The sequence below is a fragment of the Euprymna scolopes genome, chromosome 45, assembly GCF_053919585.1.
Source record: "Euprymna scolopes isolate OS-2025 chromosome 45, ASM5391958v1, whole genome shotgun sequence".
In the NCBI taxonomy this organism is placed as follows: Eukaryota; Metazoa; Mollusca; class Cephalopoda; order Sepiida; family Sepiolidae; genus Euprymna; species Euprymna scolopes.
Genome location: NC_136526.1, coordinates 7,527,152 through 7,545,193, shown reverse-complemented (window position 1 = coordinate 7,545,193; position 18,042 = coordinate 7,527,152). Strand labels below are relative to the sequence as shown.

Sequence of the window (18,042 nt, the reverse complement as noted above, 5' to 3'; positions counted from 1 at the left end):
CATGAACCTACCGATGAGAAATATAAGAATGAAAAACCCATATTGGAATCCTTCAACCAAGTTATAGAAACTTAAAATCTAAAAAAAAGAATTAATAAAACCTGAAGCAAAAAAATAAAACCTAAATAAATAAAATAAAACAAAACTAATATTGAAACAGATTAGTAAATGTGTTAACAAATTCACTGTTCTCACACAACTATTTTGTATCTAGAAATGTAAACAAAAAATAAAAAAGGAAGGAAGGAAAAGGAACGGATAGAGAGTAGTAGTAGTAGTAGTCTTGGCTTTACTACAATTGTTCCTATGTTTGTCAACGGGTTAAAGTTGTTTAGTTGTAAGAAAATAGTGACAGTATAGTTGTAATAAAGAATAGTTGCAAAACACCCCCACTCTTCCCATGTTAAATAATAATTTTGAAATAATAACGTTAATATTTCAGTGCGCAGGTCAAAATCTGCAAAAGAAGTGATTTGTGTTTATTTGTTTACATTGTTATGGGTTAATGTTTTTGCGTGCATGCGCAACCAGATGTTGTAAACCGGAAAGTAGGTTACATCACTCGTTACAAGGTTATTTGAGTTTTATATATATATATATATATATATATATATATATATCAAAAAATTTTAAAATATATTTTTTATAGATTTTTTTTATCCAAACAAACTTTCCCATTTTTTTTAGCATAAGTATGCATAAGAAACCGCACATATTTTTTTTTTTTTTTTTTTTTTTTTACACTTGGGAGTCACCACTTATCAAGGCTCGAAGGCCACTCGAGGATAAGGGTTGATGAATGTAAAGTGGTAGTTTAGTAATCGTTAGTGGTGTAAATTGGGTAGGATTTCATTATTTATGGAGGACAGCTCAACAAGAAGTTGTTTACATTGATTTGAAGGCTACCATATTGTATTCAACTGGGAAGCAGACCAGCAGAACAGTGTTCCACAGATCGGCAGTTCTGAGAAAGAAGCTTTGTTCATGGAATCTGCATTTAGATTTAGGTTGATGGTTCAATCCTCAGTGCGGGCGACATTCAAAATAGAATTGTGAATTACTTAGAATTTTTACGAGAGCATGCTATTCCCGTGGATTAAATAAATGTAACAGAATGCAACTATATGCAAATGGCCGATATCACGGCAAGGAAAAAGGAGTGTGAACAAGGACCATTTTAAGGAAAGTACTCAAAAATAAATGTTGTTTCAACCGGGGGAAAAAAAAATGACTTGAATCATTGGTCTTGGTTTCCTTTACAACGGAGTCTACAACGTGTGGGATCCCTACATGATAACACGTGTGTAACGTTACATAAACGTTTCCGTTCAAAATTCTATACTGATTCCTGTGTTTGACAAAGATTCCAGAGTTCGACAAGATACACCTAAAGAAAGTCCGAGGTTATATCGACCGAAACGTTGTGAAAATGACACTCAAGATAAGAATAGTGTGAAAAATCCAAATAATATGAATTATAATAGTCGTAAGACTCCGTCAGTCGTTTTTTTATACTTCAGTTCAAAATAGCAACCATGTTCATCGGCAAATATATAAGTTGAATGGACGCATCTTTCCTTTTGATGTGATTAAGCGTGTCTATTAGAGGTTCTGTCTGTCAGTCTAGGGAATTGTCAATTAAATAATTGCTACTTGTTAAGATACAGCCGACAGATCAATTTTATTTTTTTTAAATATGTTGTTTCAGACAAAAACACTATTACGTACATAATTACCATGCCGAAAATAGTAATATATCCAAAAATTACGAAAAATCATAGAGTAAAAATTTATTTCTAGTTAAAAGATATGTTTATGGAAAATTAGGTAAAATTGCATTTTTCTTAGACGTTATTAAGTAGGCAGTAAGAGGCCATACGCAGGGGACATAACTCCTAAAAGAATATTTTAGATTACTTGTGTCATGACTGCAATATTTGTTGTCTGTAGTTCTAGACTTGTTTTTTTTTTTTTTTTTTAACTAAAAACACAAAATTTCATAATTTTTTAATATATTACTATTTTCGACATGAAAATTACATACGTACTATTGTTTTTGCTTAAAACGGTATATTTAAAAAATCGATTTTTTGACCATAGCCCAACGACACCAAATAATTTTAAAATGGTATTTTCAGACATGTTCCATGCATCTGTATAAGAAGACGCTCCATCTGTTGAAGAAGCATGTTACAAGTTTTAAATGGAATTTTAATCCGAAAACGCACAACCGAACTTAAGAAAATCCGTTCTTGTTAAAATGTTAAGCATTTCCAAAAATTATAATTGCGAAGGAAAAGACGTTTTGAAAATTATAATTGCGAAGGAAAAGACGTTTTCAAATTATAATTGCAAAGGAAAAGACGTTTTCAAATTATAATTGCGAAGGAAAAGACGTTTTCAAATTATAATTGCGAAGGAAAAGACGTTTTCAAATTATAATTGCGAAGACGTTTAGAAAATTATAATTGCGAAGGAAAAAACGTTTAGAAAATTATAATTGCGAAGACGTTTAGAAAATTATAATTGCGAAGGAAAAAACGTTTAGAAAATTATAATTGCGAAGGAAAAAACGTTTAGAAAATTATAATTGCGAAGGAAAAAACGTTTAGAAAATTATAATTGCGAAGGAAAAAACGTTTAGAAAATTATAATTGCGAAGGAAAAAACGTTTAGAAAATTATAATTGCGAAGGAAAAAACGTTTAGAAAATTATAATTGCGAAGGAAAAAACGTTTAGAAAATTATAATTGCGAAGGAAAAAACGTTTAGAAAATTATAATTGCGAAGGAAAAAACGTTTAGAAAATTATAATTGCGAAGGAAAAAACGTTTAGAAAATTATAATTGCGAAGGAAAAAACGTTTAGAAAATTATAATTGCGAAGGAAAAAACGTTTAGAAAATTATAATTGCGAAGGAAAAAACGTTTAGAAAATTATAATTGCGAAGGAAAAAACGTTTAGAAAATTATAATTGCGAAGGAAAAAACGTTTAGAAAATTATAATTGCGAAAGAAAAGACGTTTAGAAAATTATAATTGCGAAAGAAAAGACGTTTCGAAAATTATAATTGCGAAGGAAAAGACGTTTAGAAAATTATAATTGCGAAGGAAAAGACGTTTAGAAAATTATAATTGCGAAGGAAAAAACGTTTAGAAAATTATAATTGCGAAGGAAAAAACGTTTAGAAAATTATAATTTCGAAGGAAAAAACGTTTAGAAAATTATAATTGCGAAGGAAAAAACGTTTAGAAAATTATAATTGCGAAAGAAAAGACGTTTAGAAAATTATAATTGCGAAAGAAAAGACGTTTCGAAAATTATAATTGCGAAGGAAAAGACGTTTAGAAAATTATAATTGCGAAGGAAAAGACGTTTAGAAAATTATAATTGCGAAAGAAAAGACGTTTCGAAAATTATAATTGCGAAAGAAAAGACGTTTCGAAAATTATAATTGCGAAGGAAAAGACGTTTCGATAATTATAATTGCAAAGGAAAAGACGTTTCGAAAATTATAATTGCGAAGGAAAAGACGGTTCGATAATTATAATTGCGAAGGAAAAGACGGTTCGATAATTATAATTGCAGAGGAAAAGACGTTTCGAAAATTATAATTGCGAAGGAAAAGACGGTTCGATAATTATAATTGCGAAGGAAAAGACGGTTCGATAATTATAATTGCGAAGGAAAAGACGGTTCGATAATTATAATTGCGAAGGAAAAGACGGTTCGATAATTATAATTGCGAAGGAAAAGACGGTTCGATAATTATAATTGCGAAGGAAAAGACGGTTCGATAATTATAATTGCGAAGGAAAAGACGGTTCGATAATTATAATTGCAAAGGAAAAGACGGTTCGAAAATTATAATTGCTAAGGAAAAGACGTTTCGAAAATTATAATTGCTAAGGAAAAGACGTTTAGAAAATTATAATTGCGAAGGAAAAGACGGTTCGATAATTATAATTGCGAAGGAAAAGACGGTTCGATAATTATAATTGCGAAGGAAAAGACGGTTCGAAAATTATAATTGCGAAGGAAAAGACGGTTCGAAAATTATAATTGCAAAGGAAAAGACGGTTCGAAAATTATAATTGCAAAGGAAAAGACGGTTCGAAAATTATAATTGCAAAGGAAAAGACGGTTCGAAAATTATAATTGCAAAGGAAAAGACGGTTCGAAAATTATAATTGCAAAGGAAAAGACGGTTCGAAAATTATAATTGCAAAGGAAAAGACATTTAGAAAATTATAATTGCGAAGGAAAAGACATTTAGAAAATTATAATTGCGAAGGAAAAAACGTGTTATGGAGATGTAAACTGAGAGAAAATAGAAGTTCTTGAAAATAAAAGTGTATAAAGAAATTTTTTTTTTTTTTAAATAAAAAATTTTTTTTAAAAAATGAATAATGATGGAATCGATGTGAAAAAGAAAAGTTTCAGGGGGTGGGGTTCTGTTCATTGGAAAAATAAAAAATACCAAGTAAATGTACAACTAAAAATTAAGCATGATCAATGTACAACTAATTGCTGCTGCTGATTAAAGCAACTTCGACACGGGTGATCGACTTGGTCCGTCAGCGTAAAATATCGTAAAACAGTCTTATAATAAACAATGAAACGAATTTACTCAGAAGTTTCGAGAGATTATTTTTGGCAAACATCTTTTCAAGTCCATACCTAAAAAGATATTTACTAAAGAAAATTCCCGATTTTTATTAAATATTTCCTCTTACACGAGCGATCTACTGTGTCTGTTAATGCAAAAAATATTAAAATAAATAAAACGACTTTAGTCACAAATACGATTATTTTTGGAAAATCCTTAACCCAGTGTGCCACTATTTTTTTTTTTTAATCTTTGTTAAAAAATAAGTTTATTTCTTTATTATTGAAATAAAAAAAGAAAATGAATTTAGTCACAGTCACAGTTTTCAACCTAGAAGTTTTTTTCTATTTTTTTTGGCAAATTAAATTTTACCAGTGACCTTTTCTTTAAACTTTGACTTTTATAACAACAATTTAACACGAGAAAATCTTTAAAAAGCAGAAGAAATCCTTAAAGACTGCGGCAATGTTTCCAATTCCCGTGCCTCTTTTGGGGGAACTAGTTTTTCTCACATTTAAAACGGTGTCTAATTGCCCTCGTGGGGAGGCAAGTAAATAACTTATTTTTAAAAAAATTATTTTCTGTTTTCTTTTTTTCCTTTTAATAATATTGCATAAAGTTCCATTTCATTATAACGCGACTCTCGTTCATTTCTAAAAAAAAAAAAAAAAAGCAAAGAAAAATCATTTTTAAAGTTCTCTCAAGCATTTTTTTAAAATTGCTTGTTTTTTTTTTTGTTTGTTTTGCTTTTATTACATTAAACTTAAAACTGTCAAAGTTGCTTTGACTAATTAAACCCTTAACGATGAGAATTATCTTTTTCCAATACACTGTGCCAAATAATTGTCTCAGTCTTTTAGAATGTAATTAGATGTATATAAAATTGTGTTTGATTTTTAGTCGTGCATAATTAGTAAAATCAAGGCATGACCAATCTAAAAAATAAACTTGTTTATTTTTTTACAAAGCCTTTTAACGAAAAAAAAAAAAATATGGCACACACAAATGGAAAAAAATACTTGTGTATCTATTTACTATCTGGCTTGAGAGAGAATATTTTTTAAAATTTATTTTTTGTAAATGCTTTTTATATGAATCTAAAAATATATTTACCAAAAAATAACCTCTCGACTGAAACTTGTGAGTAAATTCATTTTATCGTTTATTTTAATAATACCACACCAGATTTTTACAATATTTTTACGCTGACAAACCCGCATTTGTGTTGAAGTTGCTTTAATAGCAAAACAGCAACGGGAGCAAATAATTGTACAAAATTTAGTTGTACATTTTTAGTAAAGCTCGCACACGACTAAAGTTTAGCACGACTAAATTGTTTGATTCAACTCCTGCTGATTCAAGCAACTTTACACATTGTTTTTATATGACAAACAGCAGGAGCAGTCAGTCGTACATTGATCGGCGATAATTTTGGTCATACATTTTAGTCAAACCTTATTAAGTATGAACATATAAAAATAAAATTACAAAAGAGGAAAAAGGAAGTGGGATAAAGGAAGGTGAGTTTGAGATAATGGGTAAAAAAAAAAACAAGAGTGAAAGAGAGCAAGATAGATATAGGGATAGGAGGTACAGAGAAGAACTCAAGGGAAGAGACAACTGACATGGATAGGGTCCAAGGTGGCAGGAGGATGGATACAGAAACAGGAGGAGGCAGCCAGATGATGGACATGACGTCTGACAAGGAAACCATAAGAGGCGGATGGACGACGGATACGGAAAACAGGAGGCGGCCAGATGGCGAACACAGAAACGGTACGAGGCGGCCAGACGACGGACACAGAAACGGTACGAGGCGGCCAGACGACGGACACAGAAACGGTACGAGGCGGCCAGACGACGGACACAGAAACGGTACGAGGCGGCCAGACGACGGACACAGAAACGGTACGAGGCGGCCAGACGACGGACACAGAAACGGTACGAGGCGGCCAGACGACGGACACAGAAACGGTACGAGGCGGCCAGACGACGGACACAGAAACGGTACGAGGCGGCCAGACGACGGACACAGAAACGGTACGAGGCGGCCAGACGACGGACACAGAAACGGTACGAGGCGGCCAGACGACGGACACAGAAACGGTACGAGGCGGCCAGACGACGGACACAGAAACGGTACGAGGCGGCCAGACGACGGACACAGAAACGGTACGAGGCGGCCAGACGACGGACACAGAAACGGTACGAGGCGGCCAGACGACGGACACAGAAACGGTACGAGGCGGCCAGACGACGGACACAGAAACGGTACGAGGCGGCCAGACGACGGACACAGGAATGACGAACATGGAGAGGGTTCCAGATGGACATGGAAAGGGTTCAAGGCAACAGGATGATGGATATGGGTAGGGAAACATATTAATGAAAAATTGAAATGGGGAAGCACAGAAAGAGTAGAGCGGCAAAAGTCAAGAGAAAGAAAAGGAAAGAATCAACAAAAATAAATGGGATAGAAATTATTAAAAATTAATAAAAAAACATCCATGAATCATCTTCCCCGCAAAAAAAAAAAAAAAAAAAAAATGTTGCACAAAAGAAAAACAAAATAAGTGCAATAGGTGCATGAAGCCAAAACAATTTCTGCATAAGATCAATCGAAGATATTAGTAGAAAGAAATTATTATACAACGCTGCCACGACAACAACCATCTGTCACGACTGGTTGATTGTTGGAAAGAAATTCTCACCTGTGTTCCCACAAACAGCTCATCACCAGCTTCTTGCACAAGACCCCCGACAACAGCAGCAGATGCAGTCGGCTTCGTTTCAGACCCGACAGCATCACCATGCCCCTCTTCCTCTTCATCTTCCTCCTCATCAAGGCTCCAATCAAAATCATCACTATTTTCGTCGGCACAGACTGATGAATCGGGGACAAGAGAGGAGGTTGGAGCAATTGTCTGAAGGGGTTGAGAAGATGGTGATATCTCTGCTGCTGCATCTAAGGTATCTTGGCATGGCGCGATGGCTGGGTTGTTGGGAATGTCCAACATTTGGACGGGACTATAAGAATGATGCATCATGTCGACAAGCTTGGAATCGTCAGAGTCCAATTCTAAGTCCTGAAAACAAGTCAACAGTGGAATCTTCAGAAACAAATGACGCTTAAAACGCTAAACCATACGCAACGCAGATCTACGGAAAACAGAAACCCAAAATGAATTTAATACTCCAAAATTGGTTGTCTAAGAAAATGAGAGGGAAACATGAAAATTTTATTTGTCTTTCCGCGAGTTGTCTATATATTGTTATCATGTATAATGGTTATATAGTTTGGTTTCATAGATGGAGGTCCACTGAAACCCATGTGATTATAAAAGAGTGCTCAATGGCTGACAGAGCAGGTATCTAGCATGTTTATTATACAACATTATTGGCTACATATGTGCATACATGTTTCAGTGGAATTTCAATTTAGAGACCAATATAATCAGACTAAAAAAAAGAAGTGACACTGAAATGGAAATCAAAGTTCATTCATTTTGTATATAAAAAAGAAAAGGGAATGTATAGTTTTTTTTCCCCCCCATTAGTTGGAAATATTTGTTTTTGGCACTTCTGCAATATTTGGGCGAGCGCCATGTTTTTTGATGTGTTTCATTAAACTGTCCCCGGGTGGCGCATTTCGGTCAAATAACGGGGGACAAAAGAAAAAAAAAATCCAATGTTTCATTTAAATTATTAATTGTTGTTGACCCATCAAAGCTGCTTTAATTTGAAAAATGTTTCATTAAAGTTTATTTGTTTGAAAAAAATTATTTAATAAAAATCTAATGTTGCTTTAATTCGAAAAATGTTTCATTAAAATTTGTTTGGATTTTTATGAAATAATTTTTTTTTTCAAACAAATAAATTTTAATGAAACATTTTTCGAATTAAAGCAACATTAGATTTTTAGAAAATAATTTTTTTTTTCTTGGTTTTTATTTTCAATGTTGCTTTAATTCAAAAATTGTTTTATTAAAATTATATTTTCTTACACAGACTATCAACAAATGTTTTTACAATTATACTTTGATACGTTTTTATACAATAAATGTTTTGGTTTTCAAATATTTTTGTGTTCGAAAAAAATCTATTTGCCATGTTATTTGATCAAGAAGAAATTGGAGTTATCGTCCCTTAACAATGGCGCTCGCTCGAATACTGCAGAGGTACCTTGTTTTTTACCGTTTCATGTACGTTATTTACTTGGATTTGACTATTTACGTAAAACAAATTAAGGCATGACAATTGCTTCTGCTGCTTCTTTATTTCTATGATATTTAAGCACGTCATTTGAGCAACCTGGAATTTGAAAATCAACAGCAAGAAGCAATTAGTTTTAATTTAGACTGACTGCCAGTCAGTTTTTTTTTTTTTTGATAAAAATATTTGTAAAAGATAAAATTCTTTTTTAAGGGTAATAAAAAAAAAAACAAGCAGAAAACAAAAAAAAAAGTTCCTTTAATTTGTTTAAGCATTTTTTTTTTTTTTTTTTTTAGCTTGAGAAAACATTTTTTTCTCTTTATGTTCTACTTTATATAATTTTTTTAATATTTCCTTTAAGTCCGAGAAAATAAAAACCTTGTTTATTTTTTTTACAAAGACTTTTAGTGAAAAAAAAAGAAAAAAAGAAAAAAAAGAAAAAAAAAGAAAAAAGAAAAAAAAAGAAAAAAGAAAAGAAAAGGAAAAAAGAAAAGAAAAGGAAAAGAAAAAGAAAAGAAAAGAAAAAGAAAAGAAAAAAAGAAAAGAAAAAAAGAAAAGAAAAAAAGAAAACAAAAAAGAAAACAAAAAAGAAAAAGAAAAAAAAAGAAAACAAAAAGAAAACAAAAAGACAAAAAAAGAAAACAAAAGAAAAAGAAAAAAACAAAAGAAAAAGAAAAAAACAAAAGAAAAAGAAAAAAACAAAAGAAAAAGAAAAAAACAAAAGAAAAAGAAAAGAAAAAAAACAAGAAAAAGAAAAAGAACACAAGAAGAAAAAAAACACAAGAAAAAGAAAAAAACAAAAGAAAAAATACAAGAAGAAAAACAGCATAGCAGTCCGTCTAAATTAAATTGGTTACTGCTTGTCGTTCATAAGAATCCTAGGTTGCTCAAATGATATGCCTAAATATCACCCAAACCAAGAGGACCAATTTATCGTGCCTTAATTTGCACGTTTTATTTGCTGTGACAAATGCATCTGATGCGGATGCAAAAGTTACAGATGATTAAATTCTTAAGATTGTTAGGATGACTACTCTTGAAATCGAGATATCTATGGCTATGCTGTATAATCGAAATCATAGTTAATCCTAACCCTAACATCAGTTCATTGAAGAAAAGGATGGATGTACGAGCGTATTTTGAGTACAAGTTTAATAATATACTAATTGGAGAAGGTTCGGGAAGCTGCTGCCAATCCTTACATAAAACTCCAAAACTACATAACAAACGCCCACACAAAGTTTGCGTTTTCTTGATCAGCATTGCGCCAGATGAATAATATTGAAAATGAAGAAAAAATTATAATGCAGAGTTTGTCAGATGAGTTCTATTTTTTTTTTTTTAATGATTTGCACTTTTTTTAATGAAATGCATTTTGGCCATGATTGCAAAATCTGAAAATTGGAAGAGAAGTTACAATTATCTTTTATTTTATCTATGAAAGATATAAAAAAAAGTAATTGCAACTTACACGACACTGAATTTTCTTTTGGTGGATTGTTAGTTGCTATTGGGGGGGGGGGGCTTTACCTAGGCATAAGATACGTTTAAATATGATATCTTAATTTGTCCAGATTTTGTATATATCATTATAAAGTCGTGATTTTAAAATTAAAGTAAAAAAAAAAGAAAGTATTTAGTTGCCATCAGCTAGAATTGAAACCCGAAAGCAAAACTATAGCATTACAAGCTGGTGACGTTACCACTGTACCAACATGACATGCATATAAAGTAATTAAAAATAAACTAAGGTGAATTTACAAAATGTATAACGATTTTTTTTTCAATTTTGACCCCTAAAACACTATTTTTACCGGCTAAAGACCCATAAAAGAATAGTTTGTGATAAATCCAATAATTTGAGGCCCCTAGCGCTGCTCTTCGACTAGTTTCGGAGGAGATAGAGTTTGAAAATATGGAGACAGACAGACATATAGCCTTTTATATATTAAATATTACTTCAAGTGCAAAAACCAAACCAATGGTAAGTGTTAAATGGACAGATTCCGACCCAGAAAACAATTCTTCTTCCTTTGTCAGAGACATCGTTGATGGAATGGGAAGACTAAAGAACGAAAAAAAGAAAAATATGTAATCTTGCTAGGAGAGCTGGTCATATGGAAACCTTTTTTAAATAAGTTTATTAATGTTGCATGTTGGTCCTTTTTATTTTTATTTTTTTTTTAAATCAGATTTTTGTGAAGTTTAATTGAATTACTAAGTTCTGCCAGAAATGAAAACTGTTGTTGGGTCTTTACCTTAATTGAATAAAATTGTTTAAAATGACAACATTGACCAAAAAAAAAATAAAATAAAGAATAAAAAACGAATAAGAAAGATTGAAAAAAAAATGAATAAGAAAGACTGGAAAAAAGATTGAAAAAAAAAAAAGACTAAAAAAGAAAAAAGGAAAAGAAAAAAGATAAAGGAAAAGAAAAAAGATAAAGGAAAAGAAAAAAGATAAAGGAAAAGAAAAAAGATAAAGGAAAAGAAAAAAGATAAAGGAAAAGAAAAAGATAAAGAAAAAGATAAAAAAGATAAAAAAGAAAAAAGATAAAGAAAAAAGATAAAGAAAAAAGAAAAAAGATAAAGAAAAAAGAAAAAAGATAAAGAAAAAGAAAAAAGATAAAGAAAAAAAGAAAAAAGACTGAAAAAAAAAGACTAAAAAAGAAAAGGAAAAGAAAAAGATAAAGAAAAAGAAAAAAAAGCATGTTTGAATGTGAATTACAAAAGGCGGACGAGAAGTTTCATGATTTCAAGAAAGTTTTACTTACTGCAGTATCCACATTGTCGAGAACAAGGTTTTGCAAATCAAGTTCCAATTCCTTTTCCAGATCAGAAACTGCCTGTTTTGATAATTCTGGATCCGTTGACAATTCTTTCGAAGAGTCTTTCTTTTCTTCGTCATCATTCTCATCTGATGCACCAAGAACTGGTGATTTTTTCTTTAACTGAAGTGAAAGAACATTCTAGAGTTAGTATATACGGAAAAATGAAAAGATTGTTCTTGATGTTAAATTTTTATATATATATATATATATATATATATATACACACACACACACACACACACAAATAAATGACAAAAGTCCTATATTCCAAATTTCAAGATGTTGACCACAACACAATGTTGTATTTTCTTTTTAAATGAATATAAAAAAGGGTTTTTTTATATATCAATACCCCCCCCCCAAAAAACAAATTTACAGGAGTATATATATATATATTTTTAAATTTTAAATTATCAATCACATTACTTAATATTGAATTAGCTCTAGGATATTTACCTATCGAGCTTATTATATATCTAAATTACAACGAACACTTTCTCTTTCCTGTATTTTAATAAAACTAGTAATTTCACTGTTACATTGAAATACACTCAGCTCTTTAGACTATTGTTCTAATCTCCTTTAAAATATATATATATATAAGCGAGATAAGACACGGATAGAATTCAGATGAAAAATCCTGATAGATATTACTTGAAGTAATACTTTCAAGGTGATCTTAGCCAAAAAGGAAAAGCTCAATATTTAAGACTAGAGCAATATATAAGTTTCCTGGTTAAATTTTAAATTCTGAAAAAACATATAGACAAATATATTCGAATTTAGAATTTATTGTTTGACAAAAGGAATATATAGAAGGGGTTATGTAATTTCCTTAATCCATGGATTTTCAATAATGGCTCATATCATCAGAGGAAATGAAATGCGGTTAGCAAAATGTTCAGCTGTGAATGGACGCTTATTTTGCTTTTCAGCGCAATTATTGAAAATAGTTTTTTGAGTGGTTGTGGATAATTATATGGAAAAAATTATACGAAAAGAGAAGTTGATACAACATTGATTTAAATGACGTCTAATATATAAAAGGCAAAATGGGGGCGTGCATTCGCGTCGGTTAGATTCCGGGAGAAGTTTTCTTATACTTCCTAGATCGTAATATCTCAGATTCATAAACAGGCATTGTCTCTATCTTTTTTTTTATTGAGTTTTAAAAAATTCCCTCGTTTCGAGTGTTTGTTTGTCTTTTTCGTATAAATAAAGTGAAATTAATCGAACACAAACGCCTGGCCTTTGATATCAGTTATGCAATTGGTCCTTGGTCAATGCAGGGGAAATCCTACACACATGCAATTTCTATTTTTTTTAGATACTGCCAGAGTGCACCCTTTTTTGGCCTAGCTGGTTTTCCTCAACATTGTGGCGAAACAAATAAATAAAACGGCAAAAAGCGGGAAGCTTAACTGGCCTCTAGCCAGATTTAAAAAGCAACGTTCATTTCTGCGCATGCGTGGTGACTCCTTTGATTCTTAAGTTAATTATCGAATCATTGAATTCACTGTCCTCTTTGGCCTAATGGTTAGCGAGGAAGACCAATTACCCTACGTTTTCGAGTTCGATCCCACTTCTCTCTCTATCTTTTTTTTTTTTTTTTTTTTTTTAAATTATTTTCCTGTTCTTTTCCTCTTTCACTGTTCGGTTTCGAGCCTGCCTACTACCACTTTTTTTTCTTCTCAACACACACCTTCAAACACCTGGGCAACACCGGGCACCCAAGCTATAAAAAAGAAATTTTCAACTTTATTCATTCACATTTCCTGTAATTGAATAGTTATTAAATATTGTTTTTTTTAATGAGTTAATAAGCAAAACCATTCATTCACGTAGCAAACGTTTTAGTAAGATTATCGTGAAGCAGAAATTGAACAAGGTTAAAAGAAAAAGTGCAAAAATCTTAAGACAAATTAAAAAAAAAAATAAAGAAAAATAAGTTCGTCGTGACAATGCATATCTCTGCCTGACAATGTAAGGATGGGCTAAAGTTATACCCACACCTTATTTCTCTACACGGTGAAATGATATAGTTATCGCCCTAGAAAAAACTACATGATTCCATTTCCGTTTGATGAAAACCAGTTTTTTCTTTCTTTTCTTTTTGTCACAGATCATCTACTCGTTGGCCAGTTGTATACAAATCCCAAGCACGATAGAAGCCTTCTTCCATATAAGTTAACAAATTTACCGAATCTCCATTACTAACGGCTACTATATTGTCCAAATATTTACTGTACACTCTTTAACCCTTATCCTCGAGTGGCCTCTTGGCTTTGATAAGTGGTGATGCCTATGTAAAAAAAAAAAAAAACTCTAGATACAAAATTAATTGGTTCCGGCTCTGAAATTTTTGTATCCTGAAAGGCATTTTACACATAAATCCGTTCCAATGAAAACACTCATTAAACCAGAATGAAACAAAAGCCAAATAGTACCTAACCTAACCATTTATACCTTTGGTTTCTATTTCGCTTCCCCTTGACATCCAACTATAAAACTTCATTTAATAAAAAACTGAGAGATACGACACAATTCTTTAAGCATTACTAGCTCACTGTGCTCACTCGTAAAATACGCTTAAATATGATATTTTAATTTGCCCAGATTCCGTAAATATTATAGACTCGTCATTTCAAAAGTAAAAAAAAAAAAAAAAACCAAGTATTTGGGTGCCATCAGCTAGAATCAAATCTGAAACCATAACATTCAAAACTGGTGACGTTACCACTGTACCACGCATACGAACTGATTAAAAATTAAAATAAGATGAATGTACAAAATGTATAACGATTTTTTAAAAAATTTTGACTCATTTTTGACCCCTTAAAAACTATTTTAACCGGTTAAAGACGCATAAAAGAATAGTCTGCAAAAATATCCAATTATTTGAGGCCCCTAGCACCGCTCTGCGACTTTTAGTTATAGAGGACAGAGTTTGAAAATACAGAGACAGACAGACAGACATACATACATATAGCCTTTTATATATTAGATTATATATATTATATTTTGATCATAACTTCTAGAGTCACCACTTGGGCACGCAGAGGAAGAAAAAGGATTCAAAGTGAAATCATTTACTTTCTTACAACTAATTTGTGATTTCTAGGGGGGGAAAAAAAAAAAAAAACTATCCCTCACAAAAAATTTTGGAGTATTTATCAGTGCATGATAAAAATTGTAACAGAAACTTTCTTCAATCTATATTCTTCAACTACGGTAGAAATTGCAATGCATACATTACTTTTTCAATTTTTAAAATGATTTTCATGGGGGGGGGGGGCGGAGAGAGATAAAAATAAATTTAAGTTCGAGAAAAAAAAAATGTTTTCCAGGTGTAAACAAAAAAAAAAATCAACCCAAATATTTCCAGAAAACTACTAAAAACAATTTAAATCAAAGAAAACAGATTTTTTAAAGATTCTCAAAGAATTAGGTGCCTGAAAAATTTTCTTTCTGTCACTTGTGGGTACTTATTAAAATTTGGTGCTTCTATATTAAAAAAAAAAAAAGTACTGAATTTCATGCAAAACAAATGGTACCCACGTTATTGCCATGTCACAAATAGTAACATATCCAAATATTATGGGAAACAATAAGGTAGAAATTAATTATTCGTAAAAAGCAGTTAATGGTAAAAATACTTCGATAAGGTTACATGCTGAGGTGGACATATTGGGTCACGTGGCATAAGCAATCATCAGCAATGGGGAGGTAAGTCAGTTGAAATACTATGTATAGTAGACAGAATTTATTCAGAAAACAAAAATAAATATTACATCTATATATTAATACGATAGCGTGTGTGTTAGTTTCTGCGTCACGCTTACATCCGGGTCGTTTAATTGTTATGTACTTTCATTTCTTGTCAAATAATTTTATCAAGAATTCTTCATAAGTTTTGTCTTCGGTTTTAATCATGGCTGAAGGAACTCAAGTTATATATATATATTTGTTTATTGTTATATAAACATGGTCACATCCTGCTGCTACAAATAGCCACTTGTTTCAATCAAACAACAGATATCATCAGGCAGCGACTTGACTATTCAAAAGTTCAATGAATAAGAGGTTATTCATTGAACTTTTGAATAGTCAAGTCGCTGCCTGATGATATCTGTTGTTTGATTGAAACAAGTGGCTATTTGTAGCAGCAGGATGTGACCATGTTTATATAACAATAAACAAATATTATCAGCTCTTTTTATTGAGCACTATCTAACAACCTCGTTGAATTCATTAGTCCATTACTTTTGAATAAAAAACCCGAGTATATATATATATATATATTTTCATAAGTTTTTATTTCAGTTTCGATTCAAGCTAATACACCAAGTCATATGGATATATTTTTTATTTTTGAAATCGCAACTATAAAAATATAAAAATCGAGAGAACATTAACTCTATAATAATATATATGAAAACTACAAGAATTAAAATATCATATTTAAGCGTACTTTATGACCGGGCTATGTCAGATGTCTCTGCTAGCTTAGATAAATACTTTTGCAGTTTTAACAAAAGAACTAAAATAATATCAGAGCGTCTCCATTTACGATGAACATCTACAGAATGCCAACATTAACATATTACATATGAATGAATCCCCTGTGGAATTTCCACAGGTCCCGCAAGGATAGATATAATCTGTGAATTTTTTTAAATAACTTGTTTTTTTATCTGTTTGAATTAAAAAAAAAAATTTTTTTTATAAAAAATACCTGATTAAAACATCAACACAAGATGTTCCAGAAAATTATTAAAAAAAAAAAAAAAAATTAATCGAATAAAACCTCAATTTTAAAGATTTTCAAAGAATTAGGTGCCTGAAGAATAGTCTTTCTGCCATCAGTATCTTACGTATGCTGAAATTTTTTATATGCAGGGGGGGGGGGAATTTTTTTTTACATCACGTTTCGTAAACAGTGTTTCATATCAGTGGCGTGCATATAAAAAAAAAAGCCTCATTTGTCCATTAACTATGAGGGGAAAATATATATACAGGGTGTCCTAATAAAATGTATACACTCTTTGAATGACCATAAAACCAACATTTATTACAAGAAAGAAAAGTTTCATACATCAAAATACTATGAACAAATATCGAAACCAGTTAATTATCGAAAATGTTCAAATTATTGGCCATTGTGGTTCATGAACAGCTGACAACGCTCACTGACTACTTTCCACTCATTCATCGTGAACCCCGTGTTTAACATGTTCCCATCCCCTGCCCAAAAAAAGAGAAAAATCCCTGAGGAGGGGTTCAAATCCAGTGAGCGTGGACAGTACTCAATACTTCCTCTTCGTCCTAACTATATGTTTCTCAGGTGACTATCAAGAGATGCTCTTACGTCATGATGACAGTGGGAAAGTGCTCCATTCTGCTGAATTGGTCGTTTTTGTTTTAAGGCATATCAGCCCTTTTCAGGTTATTTAATGCCGAATCCAGTTATTTTGAAAAACGATTTTTTAATAGAATATATTTGTTTTTTTTTCAAGTCAGTTTCTATTTAACCCATAGTTGGGACCCTAACAGGTACTACCACTCCGGGTCAGAGTGGACCTGGGAGCAATGGCTGTTAAAGGGTGGCTCCACACTCCCCAAAGCCCGCAACCTGGGGCCTCACCATCGGATATAGTTTAAGGTCATATTCAGGACCGTCATCCTGCTGGAATTGCCATTCTTTATTCTTAAATATCTCTTGAGAACGTGGCATAGTGGATTCATGTAGCAAGTTGAAATAATTTAAAGAGTGTATACAGTTTATTGGGGTGCCCCATTTATATATAAAATCACCCACTTTCGCAAATCTGAAATCACGTTACACACATTATAAACAGAGAAGGAATTTGTTGAAGATGTGATATGTGGCCGCATTCCTTGAGAGTCAGAAGTAATGCAAAAAGGAAAGAGAAAGCGAGAAAAAAAAAAAATGTCTGTACATTCAGTTTCAATGTTTGGTTGTCTTTAAACTTTGATTGTAATATTTAATGCTGCTAAGAGTGAGCCCCTTTCCTTTAACAACCTTTCCAGTCACGGATTGCCATGGATAACAAGCCGAGCATGCAGGGTCCTTCTCCACAAGTGAAAAATTTACTTTTACCATAACTGATGTCTGTGCAAAATTTCAAAAAATTCTACGAACGGAGGAATGATTTTGGGGCAATTTTACTCCTATAATGCCCCGGAGGGGGGGGGGGGGGGTCAGAGTCATCCTGGAAAATCCATTCTGGCAAAAATTTACTTTCACCATGACTAATGTTTGCACAAAATTAAAAAAAAAATCCAAAATGGTTATTGAGAAAAATGTGAACAAATGAATGGATGAATGATTTTTTTGTTTTCTTTTTATTCAATTTTCCCCCCAAACAA

General features: G+C 31.8%; 1 protein-coding gene across 4 annotated transcripts in view; it reads right to left on the bottom strand.

Annotated features, from left to right (window-relative positions):
- The window catches only part of LOC145269029 (coatomer subunit beta'-like), a 122,456-nt gene that overhangs the window by 22,781 nt on the left and 81,633 nt on the right, over positions 1–18,042 (bottom strand). For 2 of the 4 annotated variants that reach the window (XM_080124616.1, XM_080124617.1), the window contains exons 20-21: positions 11,596–11,772; positions 7,321–7,695 (exon numbers count right to left, since the gene is read on the bottom strand). In XM_080124616.1, the coding sequence (XP_079980742.1) occupies positions 7,321–7,695; positions 11,596–11,772 (552 nt within the window). The remainder of the gene's footprint in view (positions 1–7,320; positions 7,696–11,595; positions 11,773–18,042) is intronic. The other 2 variants (XM_080124618.1, XM_080124619.1) reach the window with 1 other exon arrangement.